The sequence below is a fragment of the Rhineura floridana genome, chromosome 11 (genome assembly GCF_030035675.1).
Source record: "Rhineura floridana isolate rRhiFlo1 chromosome 11, rRhiFlo1.hap2, whole genome shotgun sequence".
NCBI lineage: Eukaryota > Metazoa > Chordata > Lepidosauria > Squamata > Rhineuridae > Rhineura > Rhineura floridana.
This window is the reverse complement of record NC_084490.1, coordinates 28,678,887-28,694,392: the sequence shown is the minus strand read 5'-3', so window position 1 is coordinate 28,694,392 and position 15,506 is coordinate 28,678,887. Positions and strand designations below refer to the sequence as shown.

Sequence of the window (15,506 nt, the reverse complement as noted above, 5' to 3'; positions counted from 1 at the left end):
AAGAGAGGCTATATTGCTCCATCCAACCCCAGATACTAAGCAGGGTTCATTCTGGTTAGCACTTAGATGGGTGGTGGTGGGGACAATTCAGGTGTATGATCAATAAAATGGCACAATCCGCATGAAAAGACTGTATCACCTCACTTTTCATGTTATAGAGGTACTTGTCTGAAAGTGCCCTCTTCCCTAATAGGACGATTGTACTTAAACAAATCTTGCAAAGGGGTTAGAATAGCAGCAGAGGTGCAGTTCGTGGGTCTTATTGTTTACTATGAAATGAGTATGCTCTATAACAGTTATAGCAAGGAAGCTCAGATCAAAGGTTGCTGTATGTAATGACCAATAAGAAAGGCAAAGATTTTTACACAATTTTTCTAAAGCTCCATCCCCCTCCTCCCAGCTTGGGCACCGTGGAAATTTTGAAGGTCTTCCATTTTTTTTTGTCTTCTGTTCCTTCTTAATGAGTCCCAGAAGCCGAGATATCTGCATGTTACCAGAGATCCCAGCAAAACACCCCTAGTCTCTGAACATTCACAGTGACAGCACAAGAGCTGGTGCAAGGATATGTCCTCCTTCTTTAAGGGAATGACAGAAGAAAGAACCAATCTCATAGCATGGAACTTGTATCTCGCAATCATCTGAGCCATTATCTACTCCCTGTCTCTCAGTTAATGTTGTCTGTGGGTGGGTCGGAGTTGTTTTTCACCAGGCAGATGGTGTCGCCATCACGATCTGCCTCAGGTGCAATTTGTTCTCTTCCCCGGGAATACATCTCTCGAATGCCGTTGACCATATCCGATCCAGCAGTGATATTTTCCATAAATGCTTCTGTGAGGAAAGGAGAGAGTGAATTGCCTGAGCCTTCAGATTGGTGATCTCAAGACTCCAAAATTCTTTTATATTCCAGTTTCTTAAAAATAGTTCCATGGGAGATATATATAGCCAAAGATTGGCCAGACAATGGCTGGGATTTAAGACAATGCAGAATTCTCCCCCCGATAACTATATGCAACATTTGAGAGACACTCCAATAACTCTAGCACATGTTTTATAAGGTACTGACTTTTGCACTGAAAAAGGAAATAAAACCTGGAAGAGGTGAGCTAATCAGGCTGGGAGACAGTTATTACGTGAGGACTGTGCATGCTACTTTCTGCAAAAATTTGTAGTTGCGGCAAACACGCCCTGGGATATCCAATCAGAAGATTAAGGCTGGAAAGTCTATTGGCACCTCCTTACCTCCTCTACGAGTCAAAGGATTCACCCAAATTGATTTCCCTCTCCTCTTCCGCAGGTAGAACAGGACCCCGCCGATGAGCAGGGCAATAGCTAACAGACTCAGGATCACTGCAGTGGTTGTAGCAGAGCCTGTGAAGGAGGACAGGAAAGAAGCAGAGAGTGAGAACTGTCAGATTTGCTACCCTAATCCCATAACCGTTCCTTCAGAATGGGCTGGATCATGGAAGTACCTGACTGTCCCTTGCACACTGCTCCAGCATAGGAGCCACAGATGCACTTATGGGGGCTTGTGGGGATGGAATGGCATTCGACGAATGACGATTCTTTTCCGGTACATTTCACATCATCAAGAAAGGCTGGCCCAATACCTATGCCATATTGGTTGCCCCGTGGTGCTGACAATGCTGCACCACAGTCCAGCTGCCGGCATATCACCGTGGCCTCTTTAAGACTCCAGCCAGAGTCGCCAACAGAGACCCAGGACTCATTATGGTTCAACTCCACTCGCCCTTCACAGGAATTGGGTCCATTAGCCAATCGCACCACCATGTGGCCTGGAAAACAAAAGGGAGAAGTCACATGATTTTCCAGCTATAGTGATGAACCTTGTGCACCAGCCTGCTCAGAGAGGCATCCTCGGCACCTGCTTCAGTGTCATTTTAGCACTGGGAAAAGCCTTTGTTCATTTTCCCAGGCATTCTAACTATGAGTTCACTCTCTGATGTTAACTTTTTATGCTGCTCTGCTATCTGCTACTTTTAGATTTTGTAGTTGCTTTGTTGTCTGATTTTTTTAAAAAAAAATCTTATATTGTAGGAATGGTTTTTGATGGGCGAGATAGAAATCTCTAAAATTACACAAATCTATTTACGTGGGCTTCTTTTCCCAGCCACCCCTGTGTGGGATTCATTTACAATCCCGGCAGGAAGATTATGAATTACTGCTGGATCTTCTAGCTGTAATTTAGCACAAAACTGTAGCTGGTTGGTGGCAGGGAGGTGGGGGAATAAGCATTTCTATAATGTGATAGAACATTGGTGGGGAATTTGCTGTCCTTCAGGTCACTCTGTCTGGCCCTTCAGACTCTCTCCAGGCCACAGTTGTGACTGGCCTCATGCCTTCCTTAAGTGCTTTTGCCTAACTAGAGTGCATCCTCGAACTGAGGTGACACCTTTTGCTTGTCTAGATGGAGAGATGTGTGAGTGTAGAAACCTCTGACTTTTGGGTGCACTTAGGAAGATAAAAGTCATATCTGTTGCTCTGCCCACATTTGGCTTTGGCTCTGCCCACCAGTGGCACTTGCCCCTAAAAGATTTTGTATGTGGGAATGAAAAAAGTTTTCCATCCCTGCTATAAAGTGTTCAAAACCAGGGCTAGTGTGAGGTTTTAAGGGTTGTGTGAGGTTTCAGGGGCCACAGGAAAGAGGGGCCCTCACACCACCCTGGTGGGACCCCAATATGCTTACCTGCCTGAGGCACACAAGAATTTATTATTATTGTTTAACGTGGGACCCATTTGCACTGTAGTTTTAAACCATCCTCATACCACTTTAAACAGTCATGGCTTCCCCCAAAGAATCCCGAGAGATGTAGTTTGTTAAGGGTGCTGAGGGTTGTAAGAGACCCCTATTGCCTTCACACAGCTATAATTTCCAGAGTTCCCTGAGAAGAGGGATTGATTGTTAAACTACTCCAGGGATTGTCACTATGAGGAGAAATAGAGGTCTCCTAAAAACATTCAGCACTCTTCGTAAGCTACAGTTCTCGGGATTCTTTGGGGGAAGCCATGACTATACCGCTTTAAAACTATAGTGCATATAGGGCCTAGGTATACCAGGGCCCAAAGGCGTTCTCGGGAAATGAAAATGGCAGGCAACTGCAGCTCCAGCCAGTGCTTTGATTCACAAGGCACATCGTAAAAATGTGAGTTGGGTAAAGGAAAATGGGTGTTGGTGACCAGTATAAACTCTAGTGGGACTTCCTCTGCCCTGGCATTTGCCTGACCATGCCAGGTACTGATGCTGGGCCAGTTCAAAGTGCATATATTATGTGATGGCATTGGCCAGTAGCTTAGAAGCCTTTAAAAGGGGGATCAGACAAATTCTTGGAGAACAACAGGCCTATCAAGAGCTGTTAGCCATGATAGCTGAATGGAACTTTCAGGTTAGAGGCTGTGGGTTGATTTGCACATAATCAGAAATCATTATTTCCTTTTACAAGCAAAACCTTTGGCTCACACAGTCCCCCTCTCCTCCTCTTACACAGCCACAGACAAGATTTTGCTTCCATAATTAAAGCTACTATAGTTCCCTCTTAGGTTCAGAAGACTTGAAGGACTACAGTTTTTCTTCAATTGTGGTTTGTTAAAACAAGTCATGATCTAAAACTAAAGTTTGATCCTGGCTTGTTCCAACAAACCAGTTTATAGTTCTCATAGTTTGGATGCAACAAGGAACTGTGATCAGAAGTGGAAGGTTCTGATCTCCTTGCCATGGCATGAGAGGAGGGGTGATTGTATGAGCCCAAGGCTTGAACAGGCCCAATATGTCAGGGGTTTTTGGGGGGAGGGCAACAGTGAAGGAGAAATATTGTTTTCTTGAAAGTACATTAATATTCGTTCCAGTTCCATTTTTTGTTAATTTTCTTTTTTTAAAAATGGAGCCAAGAAAACTGAAGGACTGATTGAACTGATTGTGTGCAATAAAAACAGAGCAGACTGTATGAAGCAGAAATGCCAAAATTGTGAGTTTATGCAAAAAAAAGCTTTAAAAACATCTTTTAAAAAAGAATTAAAAACATTATTAAAGAAAACATATTAAAAGCAATTCTAACACAGACACAGGCTGGGATACGTCTTAACTTAAAAGGCTTGTTGAAAGAGGAAAGTATTTTGTATACTGCCCTGCTATTTTACGATATGGTGGTATAGAATCCCGTTCCGTGCCCGGTAATTCCGGGCAAAGGGGTGAGTTTGCGGCCACAGCCGAAGCCAGGCCACCATCGGGTGGGCGTGTGTGCACGCGGCGCGCCAGCGCGCCATTGTGACACGCAGGAAGGAGGCGGGGTGGCTGAAGGCCATTTAAGGCCACTCCACCAGCCTCCCACCCTCCTTTGAATTTTGGCGGCAAGGCCTGCAGAGCAGTGAGGCCTTGCAGCGGCGGTGGCTGTGGCGAGGCGCAGGGAGCCTTCCGGCGACCCGCAGGAGGCTTTCCAGCCGGGGCGAGAGCCTTTGATGTGCCGGGAGGCCTTTGATGTGCCGGCCTTGCGGCGGCGGCTGCAACAGGGCGCGGGAAGCCTTCCGGCCGCGGCAACAGGTCCGCGGTGCGGGGGAGAGGCCAATGAGGCCGACACCGAGCCTCAGGCCCAGACGAACTACGCTGGGGGGAGGAGCACTAGCTGAGGACCCGACCGACAGGTAGCTGACGCCGCACGACGACGAGGAAGAGGAGGTGGTAGCCGCTGCCTACCGGCCAACCGTCTCCTCGCTGCGGAGCGAAGGTACCGTCGTGTTGGGCTGCCGGGGCCTTGCGGCCCGCAGCTCGCCAAGCCCGGCATGGTGTAGTACTTAGGGAGGCCTTGGGGCTTCTGTTTATCCGGGGGATAGTGTTGGCGGCAGGTCTCTGCCTTGCGCTGGGTTTGAGGTACGGGCCCCCGAAGCGTCCTCAACCCCCGTGGTATGTGGTGGGTGACTGTGGCTGGGCGAGGGATGGGCGCTTGACCCTCAGGGTGTGTCCTCGGGGTGTCTTAACACGGATTAGCCAGTCCCTTACATGCCGTGCTGGGTGGAGAAGTGGATTTTTCCTTCTCCACCCCGCCGTCCTTTCTTCTTTACCTTCTGTGCTTCCTGCTGAAGTGCGTGGCTCTAATCGACCTTTGTGATTATGACGATGGAGTCAAGAACTGGGAGTCAGTTTTTGGGGTCCCAAGCTGTGCCTGTGCGACATCAGACTGCTCCTTGGTGGTTCCTACTTGGGGCGCCTAGCACTGTTGTTCTTCTGGGCTCTATGTAAATTCAGTTTGCTTAAAAGGCTTGGAGATCTTAAACCTGCTTGTCAGGGTTGAGGAAAGGAGGGACCTCCTTAAATCCGGAAATGCTGTGAGTTCTTTTTCAAGGTAGCTTTTGAGGCTATGAACAGCCAAGAGACTGTCGTCAGGTTAGTTAAGCCGGTTTCTTGGTACTGCAGAAATGAAAGCGTATTTGCTTTCTCTTACAAAATTGCCCTGCACACAAAGAGGCCCAGCTTGAGTCAATGTAAATACACAAATAAATCTAACACTTCTTAGTTGCTAGGTTCTTTTAATAAATATAGAAGATGGGTAGGCCTGTGCCTATTTTAAAAGCTTGAGTATTGCAATAGTAAATATTGAGGTTGAGGATGATTCATAGGATTCTTTATACAGGGTGATTGCCCCTTTCTTAAATTAACTAATTTGATAAATTTTAGGTTATCCCACTAGAGAACACACACAAATTGGTGCAAGGTGTTCTGTAAAAATACAGTGTACCTATAGATATGTACACATTGGTACTTTTTAATGGGATTTGCACAGAGTGATAAGTTTTGTTCACTCTACAGCTGATTTATTTTGGATCTTGTAAATTTGGAGTTACTGAAACTGGTATTACCAAATAGTATTGGGTATAAAGTGCCATACAAGTTTTGCTTCTTAATAAAATGTAGTTATTTAACATGACATTTATGCACAAAACAGTAGCAAGAGAAGTGAACATATATGGTTTATAAATACCACAAGGGAGAGAGGTGGTATATTAAATTGGCAAGTTTGCAATCTGATCTAGCTTGTATCAACTGATTCAGTTCTATAAAAAAGTATTCTGTATTTGGGTTGTATTACAGAATTGTAAAGACATAATAAGCTTTTGTGTAGAGAGGTACAGAACATCAGAAGCTTCCTGTTAGGTCTTCTGTGGCCTTGGGATATGTTTCCTTTTTAACCATAAAGTACATGAATCAACCATGCAAAGGGAACTCATCCCCCCTTTTCACTGTCAAGAATATATGAACCTTTCCATCAGTTAAGTCCCATAAACCTCTGTTCTAAAACCCATTTAATCTGTGATATTCTGAGTAAACACACATAGGATTCTGCTGTATGCGTGCAATCACGTGCACCCTTCCAGGGGAAGAAGTAACGATACACTAGGGGATTTTCTCATAAGTAAGTATGCATAGAATTGGTCCAATTCATATTTCTCTGAGTAAATTATTTAAACATAATGGAATTAATCACGTCCAGGCTGCACATTTGCTTGCATCTTCTCTTTAGCTAGTTTACAAACTGGTCTGTAGATAAGGTGCCCACCTTTTTTTTTTTTTTTACAGGCCTCTAGTCCTGTGCTTTTAAGAGTCATTTGATCTGCAGACATTAGAAGATGACATTGCTTAACTCCATGCCATCTAATAACTGCTGAATACGAACCTGCTATTAAAGGGCAGGGCTCCTCAAAGGAGCGGGAAGCAGCCCCCAGCAGAGGCTGCTCGAGAAAAGTGTCCCTTCCCAGCTACGCTCGAGGGCTATGGACCTTGCTTGCAGACTGCCCAGTTATGGGGAGACTCATTTATGATGTGGTTTTTCTTTATTATGCGGTTTTCCGGGTCCTATGGACGCACTGGTCCAGGGGACAGTTGATGAAGACATACAGTTGGGCAGGGTTATTGGCCCCTTCCCATCATCCCCTACCTCTGCTCTCTCAGTGCCCCCCCCCCGTATAGTGCCCAAAGTGGCAGTGGGCAAAGACTACCTGATTCACCATCCGTCATACAAGTGGGGTCAGTCAGTGATGCCTTATGGGCAAGTGTGGCAGCTAATCTGCCTGCATTGCCGGCTGTTAAAGTGGCCCATGATTTAACCCAATGAATGGTGTTTGTGTTTTATTTTGGCAATAGGTCGCAATCCCGTTCCGTGCCCGGTAATTCCGGGCAAAGGGGCGAGTTTGCTGCCACAGCCAAAGCCAGGCCGCCATCGGGTGGGCGTGTGTGCACGCGGCGCGCCAGCGCGCCATTGTGACACGCAGGAAGGAGGCGGGGCGGCTGAAGGCCATTTAAGGCCACTCCACCAGCCTCCCGCCCTCCTTTGAATTTTGGCGGCGCCCGCCCGACCCTCCCTCTGCTGCAGTGTGATTCATTTGGTCGCTACGGGGCCGACTAGGAATTTTTGGCCTGCCTGCCTCGCTTTGCTGGCAGGTTTCTTTTGCCTACTCCACACTGTGGTTGGGGGGACGGGTCAAGGGTTAGCACGGGTGCCTTTGGGGTTAATAGGCTGATTGGTCTGTTTCTAGCTTTAATATGTCAATGGTCACTTGTGGCAAAGAAGTCCGGGAAAAGGTTTAAAGGGAAAGGGCAGCTAGGTGACACCTTTAGGCACCTTTGGGGGCGATTGGCGGTCCGGGGGCCTGCAGCTCAGGGCTATACGGCCCGGGGGGCAGAACGCGGGCCGCCTTTGGGGCCAACGTGCCTCATCCGCTCGGAGTTTCACGGCTCCAGGGGGCGGTGATGCGGGTTGGACCCCCTACACATCTTCAGGGTGTGGCCTGAGCTGGGGTCTGGCACAGGGCAGCCCCGGGCTCAGGCAAGGTTTAGTCGCCCTATGGCTGCAAGCAGGCTTTGCCTGGATCATCAGAATGCTCCCGCACTTGATTTCCCCTCTGCAGGTTCATTATTCTAATTGATTCCGTTTAATAAAGTGGCCCATGATTTAACCCAATGAATGGTGTTTGTGTTTTATTTCGGCAATAGGCAGCAAATACTTTTACAAATAATATAAATAATAAATAACATCCTTTTGCTCAAAATTGCAACTTCCTGAGTTTTGTTATAAAGTAAGCATTTGTGTGTAATTGTCATTTGCCCCTGAAGAGTTACCTGAGCACACCACACTAGCATCCTCTGCATGATCACAATCATGTTCTCCTACAGAACGTCCTCTGCAGTCTTTGAGAGATTCTTCGGTACCTGTACAGTTCACATCATCTAGCCAGATGGGGCCAGGACCTCGTCCAAAGTGTGCTCCATGCATGGCTTGCAAAGCAATGCCACAACCCAGCTGTTTACACACAACGCTGGCATCCAGAAGACCCCATCCATCATCGCACACAGTTCCCCATTGCTGCTGGTTTAAAACCTCAACTCTTCCAGCACAGGAGGTTGGACCGTCTACCAGTCTGATGTTAGCCACATTGATGGTGGATGACTCTGCAGAAAGCCCAATATGAACAAAATTTAGTACAGATGTAAGGAAGGGGCTAGAGGGTTTCCCATCCACACTAGGGAAGAGGGAATTCTTTGGCTAAGAGGTCATCTGCAGCAGCTGCCAAGCTCTGAAAATTAAAATGCAGGAAATGTGGGCCCATCACTTGTATTAGGATCTTGAAGGCCATCATGTCCAAAGAAAAACCAAGAACAACAGAGAGCATGGATAGCTAAGTGCTGCCAACTATGGTTTTTCTGTCACAGAACTACAAATTCCCACTACCTTTAACAAACTACAGTTCCCATGACACCTTGGGGGATGTTATGTGCATTGGATGTGCTTTAAATGTATGGTGTGAACATAACTTAGGGTACACAAAGCTGAGTTATGATACAAAGTGCTTTCCATTGTTCTACCAAGGTCAGGTCTTGGGCAGTTTGATTGCCACTCAACTTCTTTAAGAAAGCTCAGTGACAATGATTTCAAAGCAGGAGGGGAGAAGTCATGGCTGCTATCCCAAGACTGCTGTCTTGTTACCTGAGGCAAGTTTAGACGGTGTGTATTTCACTCCATGTCTTAGCATGTGAAGACAGGGATGCAGAATGTTGGGCTCAGGGGCCAAATATAGCCCTCCAGACCTCTCTATCTTGCCCTCAGAATACTCCTTGAGTCACACCCCATCTCCCCAGGCCACAGTGCCAGATGTATGCACAAACTGCGTAAGCTATAGCTTAGCGCCTCAGGTTATGAGAGGCCTATAAATAAGTTAACCACTAAATTTCATGTTTTACATAATTGATTAAAAATAAAGGAAACAGGGAAAATAGACTCTAAAACAGGCATTATCATTCTGATATGACAAAAATATACTTAATGGCTACTCAATTATTTGTCTCGTGTTTATAAATCTGTGCTGATTATATCAAAATTTCATTTGCTTAGGTGTCCATAAGCTGTCACACAGCACTGGTACAGGTGAGATTAAATGCAGATTGCACCAGGCTTATGTGGTGTAGTGGTTAGCATGTTGGACTATGACCTGAGAGACCAGGATTCAAATCCCCACAGAGCCATGAAGCTCACTGGGTGACCTTGGGCCAGTCACTGCCTCTCAGCCTCAGAGGGAGGCAATGGTAAACCCCCTCTGAATACTGCGTACCATGAAAACCCTATTCATAGGGTCGCCATAAATCGGGATCGACTTGAAGGCAGTCCATTTCCATTTTTCCATTGCAAGATATATGGTTTAGTTAGATTGACAGTTTTTAGTTGCTCCCTCACCTATGTACTGGTATACATGCAATATATAAAACTTTGTTATATCCTGCCCTTCCTCCCAAAGGACCCCAAAATAGAAAGGACTATATAGAATAACACATATTTTGTTGGTAATGCTGCAGCAGCTCTTACTCTTGACATAACTCAGGGCCTCAGCATGTCTTCAGCCACCCCTACCAGGCTACACCCTTCACTGTTTTTGTCTGACAGGAATGTGTCTTTCAGCTCTGATCATTCCTCTTGCTTGTCTGCATGAGGACAGAGAGGAGTGTGTGTGGCAAGTAGTCTACTGCGCAAAGGTAACACTTGAATTTGTTGCTCCATCCATTTTTGCCTTTGGCCATGCCAACTACGGGCATGTAGTCCTCAAAAGGTTGTCCAGAAGTGAACATGACTGGGGCTGAAAACTGTTTCCCATCCCCAGTGTGGAGGTGAAGGGAATACTATTGTTTTTTAAAAAAATAATTTTAGGGAACCCAAGAACAGATTTAGGGACTGTGCAGGGGGAGGATAGGGGGAGAACATCCCATTGCATGAGGAGAAATCCTTGCCCTGATAGAATGTTCACCTTAGCACAATGTTGAATACAACCCCAAGTGCCTTGTGCTAATCATTGCCCTAATTCTCCATCACATCTATCATAGACTTTTTTGCATCTCTTCCCCTCCGTCTCTGGACATGTCAGATTACCTGAACAAACAACTCCCGCATCTTGTCCATGATGACAGTTGTTGGTCCCCAGAGTATTTGAGTTGCATTCTTGGATGGCATCTTCTGTGCCTTTACAGTTTACATTATCCATCCAAATGGAACCGGATCCGGGACCAAAATGAGCTCCACCTGGAGCTGCTGAAGCCTTTCCACAGCCCAGTTGCTTACAGACGACTTCTGCATCGTGTAAATCCCATGTACGGTCGCATACAGTTCCCCAGTGTTCGCTGTGGGGTGGCCGAATCTCAACTCTTCCACTGCAGCGATTTGTGCCATTCACTAGCCTGAGATCAGCTGAGAATGAAACAGTCAAAAGATCATAGGATTAATATCACAGGGAACAACTCCAAGTGACTCTAAAAATGTCAGGACTTCAATGAAGCATTTCTCTATTCATCCTGCATTATCCTAAACAGCTGGCAGATGCCAGGAGGGAGTTAACAACCTGCTCAGATGGCTCCCCATCATGAATATGCTACCTGCTTCAGATTGTAAGGAAAATGTTTGTTGACTTTCAGTTGATCCTCTTTCTCTTTGTAAATAGCAAACTATATTGTTATGCTGCCATTATGATCCTAGGCTTGTTCAAATCTTCTTCTGCTGGTATGTGCATGTCCTTGCAATTAAGCATGCAATCACATACTTCTTCCCCATGGAACAGACAGTGGCATGCAAAAATTGAGTCTGTTCAAGGCAGATGAGTCCAAGAATCTTCTTGTCTCAAGCAAGGAGCCACTATGACCAGAAGTCTTTGACTGCATACACACCATACATTTAAGGCACATTTAAAACACATTCCCCCCACCAAACACCCTGGGAGCTGTAGCTTACTTCTCACAAAGTTACAATTCCCAGAGCCCTTAAACTACACTTCCCAGGATTCTTTGGGGGAAGTCATGTACGTTAAATGTATGGCATTGTATGCCGCATTTGTATGGGACAAGGGTTCAGTGTTTTGAAAGAATGGCTCAAGTAAGGAATTTCCTTGGTAATCAGGAATACTTGAGAGGATTAATGGAACCAGGAATGACCCACTTGCCTTTCCACTGCCTCTTTTTGGTGTAGGATTTTACACCAAAGCAGATTACCTGAACATACAACACCAGCATCTTCTCCATGGTTACAGTCATTGCTTCCCCAAGGCTTGGCCTTGCAGACAGCAAGGGAAGTTTCTGTTCCTGTACATTCTAGATCATCCATCCAGATGGGATCAGATCCTCGTCCGAATCGAGCTCCTCGGGGGGCAGATATGGCTGTTCCACAGTCAAGGTACCTGCACACAACAACGGCTTCATTTAAGTCCCAGCTGTCGTCGCACACAGTTCCATATTGCTGAAGATGTAACACTTCCACCCTTCCAGAACACTGATGTGTGCCATTGACCAGCCTCAGCTCCACTGGATCTAGAATGGTAAAAGAAGGCCACAGATTTTTCAAGCAGGGTTCCAAGAAAGGTGGTGATGTTTTATTTTTACTCATACTAGTATTGGTTATGCCTTATCTCATTTGGACTGAGGCTAGCACTATGTATTCCCCTGGCAAATAGGGGTTCCCCCATAGCTGTGTTTGCCAACAAACATACATTTATTATACAGGCACGAGAGTGGCTGTATACTTACTATAACTAGCATGGATTTTTCACATTCTGCAACGTTAAATTGAAAAGACCTCCCATGCCATTCTGCTGCTTCCCATAAGCTCATTTCAAAACAAAACTTTACAAAATGTAAACTCAGAATTGCTTGCTTAACAATGCTCTAACTTTTCATGACAATACACAAAACAGTCAGAGAGAATTAAGAGATTGAACTGTAAAATGAGGAAAAAAATCCAGACCCCCGTTGGACTTTTTTTTTCCATCAGTGGTCTCATAATTTGTTGAAATTCATTAAAAAACAGCCATGTTCACAGAGTACCTGTAATCTTGTTGCTGGCCTTGCCCCATACTCTGACCTTCATCTTCTGCAGTTTAAAAGTTTAAAAAATGCCTGACTGATTTTTAATTAATTTAAGAATTTAACATTGGAGTCAATGATAAGCGTGGGCATGCTCAATTAGAACGAACTGTCAGTGTTCTAAAAGCCAGACTCAGCTGGTTGGCTTGGCTAATCAGGGGGTTACACCCATGCCAGACATTTATTTCACTTTAGACAGTCATGGCTTTCCCTAGAGAATCCTGAGAAGTATAGTTTGTGAACGGTGCTGAGAGTTGTTAGGAGACTCCTGTTCCTGTCATGGTGCTCCAGTGACCTGAGTGGTTTAACAGTCAGCCTCTGTTCTGGGGATTGTAGCTCTGTGAGGGGAATAGGGCATCTCCTAGCAACTCTCAGCACCCTTCACAAACTATACTTCCCAGGATTCTTTGGGGGAAGCCATGACTGTCTAAATTATATAAAGGTCTGGTGTGGATATGACCAGGGACAGCTTTGGTTTAAATTTGGGTGGGAGCTTACATGTGTCTGCTGTAGAATAAAAAGGGGGGGGGAACCCTGAAGAACAATAATACAGTACTGTTCACAATATTTTCCTTTTGGAAAGGAAAGGGGCTTTCTCTCTGCCCAGTGCCCACCCACCCAAGCTTCTTCCCTTCCCTTCCCTCTCCTCTCCCCTTCCTCTCCTTCTCTCCCCATTCCTGCCCCTCCCCAAGGTCAGTTTCATCTATCCTAAGTGTTGTGCTGTGTGTAGTTGTGTTGCCTAATTTTGTTTAAAAGCAGCACCACAGCAGCAGAGAGTAACAGCAGATGTTGAAATGTGAGTGTGCCAGCGTGTGTGTGCGTTTGCCTATGAAAGCAGGCTTTTACACTGCATCAGCATCACTGAGACTGGAGACTTAGTAAAATAAGAAAAGCTACTTTATTTATAGAAATACATAGTAGATAGAAAAAGGCAAACCTAGTTCTAACTAACTAGCTAAGTTGGAGGCATAACTCCCAGGTGTAGGAGTCAGCCCCATGCTCAGAGAGAGAGCAGAGACAAAGGGAGTCTCCTCTCTCCTGGTCAGCCGGAGGACAAAGGAGTGGAAAGAGCAGAAGGAGGAGGGGCAGGTAAGCTTCCCTAAAGGCGTCACAGTCTAGCGACAGAAGTAAGTCAGTCAGAGCATCACAGGTAAAAGGTAAACAAAGCCTATCCATCTGGAGGACCCTAGCTCTATCTTCCCTCTGGAGCTTAAACAAAAGAACAAAACAGGAGTTGCTCTTGCCCCACTTCCAACACTAAGCATGATTGTACAGGAGTAAATCCCACTGAACTAAAAAAAAATGCAAATAATCAAATGTGTCCTCCTCCTCCCTCCTATCTCCTCCCTCTTAACCCTTCCCTCCTCCTTCCTTTGCCCCTCCTGACCCCCCCTCCCCTCTCCCTTCCTCCTTCCCTCTCCTCTCCTCTTCTCTCCCCCCTTCTCCTGCTCCCCCATGGTCAGTTTTACCTATCCTAAGCATGATTGCATGGGAGTAAATCCCATTGAACTCAATAAGCATGCAAATGATCAAACCTGCCCTCCCCTCCCCCCTCTACTTTCTCTTCTCCTCCCCCCTCCTTCCTCTCCCTCCTCCCTTTTTCCTCCCCTGCCTACTCCAGTTCTCCCTCCCTCCCTCTTCTCCTCCTCCCCTTGGTCAGTTTCACCTATCTTAAGCATGATTGCATGGGAGTAAATCCCTCTGAACTCAATGATGCAAATGATCAATCCATTCTCAGCAAACTTGCACAGGATTCCATTTCTTACCTCCCAGATTAAAAAGCAGAGAAATTCATTAATAGGCAAAAAAAATCCCTTGCAGTTTAAGAATGTACCTATAGCCAACAGATATTTCTATCAAACTTTAAAAAGCAGGGAAATTGGGCAGCTGTAGTGAATGTACCAGGGGAGGAGGAGACCTGACCTCCTCTCTGTGATACTGTACCGTCCTACAAATTGTAAAAATGCCAACACAATTTGGGTTGGTCTTTCACAGTCCAATCCACTTCCAGTATATCTTGGAAGAATTTGGTAACATTTGCCTTAAACCATCTAAACTGCAAGGGATTTTTTTGCCTATTAGTGAATTTTATTTTATTCATTTGCAAAAATGTCTACACTATACTATCTATGCTGCCAACATAAAGAAAACGTAACAGCATAAAATCACAAATAAACAATAAAATTACATTCATAAAACAAGAGCAAAATACATTACAAATCAGTATCTCAGATTAATATATCAACATAGCTGGATCACCCCTTAGGCAAATCTTGGGTGAACAAATGAGTTTTAAGCAGGTCCTAAATGCCAGTACTGTAGGTGTCTGCTTGATGTTAATTGGGAATGCATTTCAAAGGGCACGTGCCACCACACTAAAGTCCCTCATCATAGTGGATATGAGATGAACCCCAGAAGCGTACAGCACTACTAAAACTGTCTCTTCCAATGACTCAGTTGTCTGGGCTGGGATGTACAAATTAAGGTGTTCCTGGAGTTAACCTGGTCCCAATTTGTTCAGGGCTTTATATGCCTATAGCAAGACCTTATACCTGGCCTTTTAGCATATTGGCAGCCAGTGCTGCACTGATGTTACACACTGTCAATAGGCCATTTGTTGCAAAGAGTCAACAGATTAAAAGGGGGGAGGGTCTCCCTTCCTGCACCGAGTGATTGTCCCCTGCAAATGCCCCCCAGGCAATTTCCCAAACTTAAGAGGAAAACAAATCAGCAACATATAGCATAATACCCAGTCAGCAGGCAGGTATAAAACAGTAAGCTGGCGAAGAGTGATGTTGCAGTTAACATGCTGAAATTTGGCCAGGGAGACCTGCATTCATATCCCTGATTAGCTATGTGACATGACTTCACTCCTAATTTCCTAGAAATATGCTCCATTAAACTCAGTGATGCTTACTTCTAACTGCACAGGTTCAACCTGTAAAAAGCATTGAACTTTAACAAAAGATCTTCAATCAGCTGAAACACAACTTTTAGCTTATAATTAGAAATACAAAGAATCTTATAAAGAAGGGTTACCATTAATAAATAATAAATAATAAATAAAATTTTATTTAGCAGACGCCCATCTGTCCGACTGAACGGACACTCT

General features: G+C 45.3%; 1 protein-coding gene across 1 annotated transcript in view; it reads right to left on the bottom strand.

Moving 5' to 3' along the window:
* Positions 1 to 249: 249 nt before the first annotated feature.
* Positions 250 to 15,506, bottom strand: part of LOC133365807 (deleted in malignant brain tumors 1 protein-like) — a 57,864-nt gene continuing 42,607 nt past the window's right edge. Inside the window, exons 8-13 of the mRNA XM_061588076.1 lie at positions 11,528 to 11,842; positions 10,419 to 10,733; positions 8,123 to 8,452; positions 1,470 to 1,793; positions 1,240 to 1,368; positions 250 to 828 (exon numbers count right to left, since the gene is read on the bottom strand). Coding sequence (XP_061444060.1) covers positions 665 to 828; positions 1,240 to 1,368; positions 1,470 to 1,793; positions 8,123 to 8,452; positions 10,419 to 10,733; positions 11,528 to 11,842 — 1,577 coding nt within the window. The 3' untranslated portion in view covers positions 250 to 664. The remainder of the gene's footprint in view (positions 829 to 1,239; positions 1,369 to 1,469; positions 1,794 to 8,122; positions 8,453 to 10,418; positions 10,734 to 11,527; positions 11,843 to 15,506) is intronic.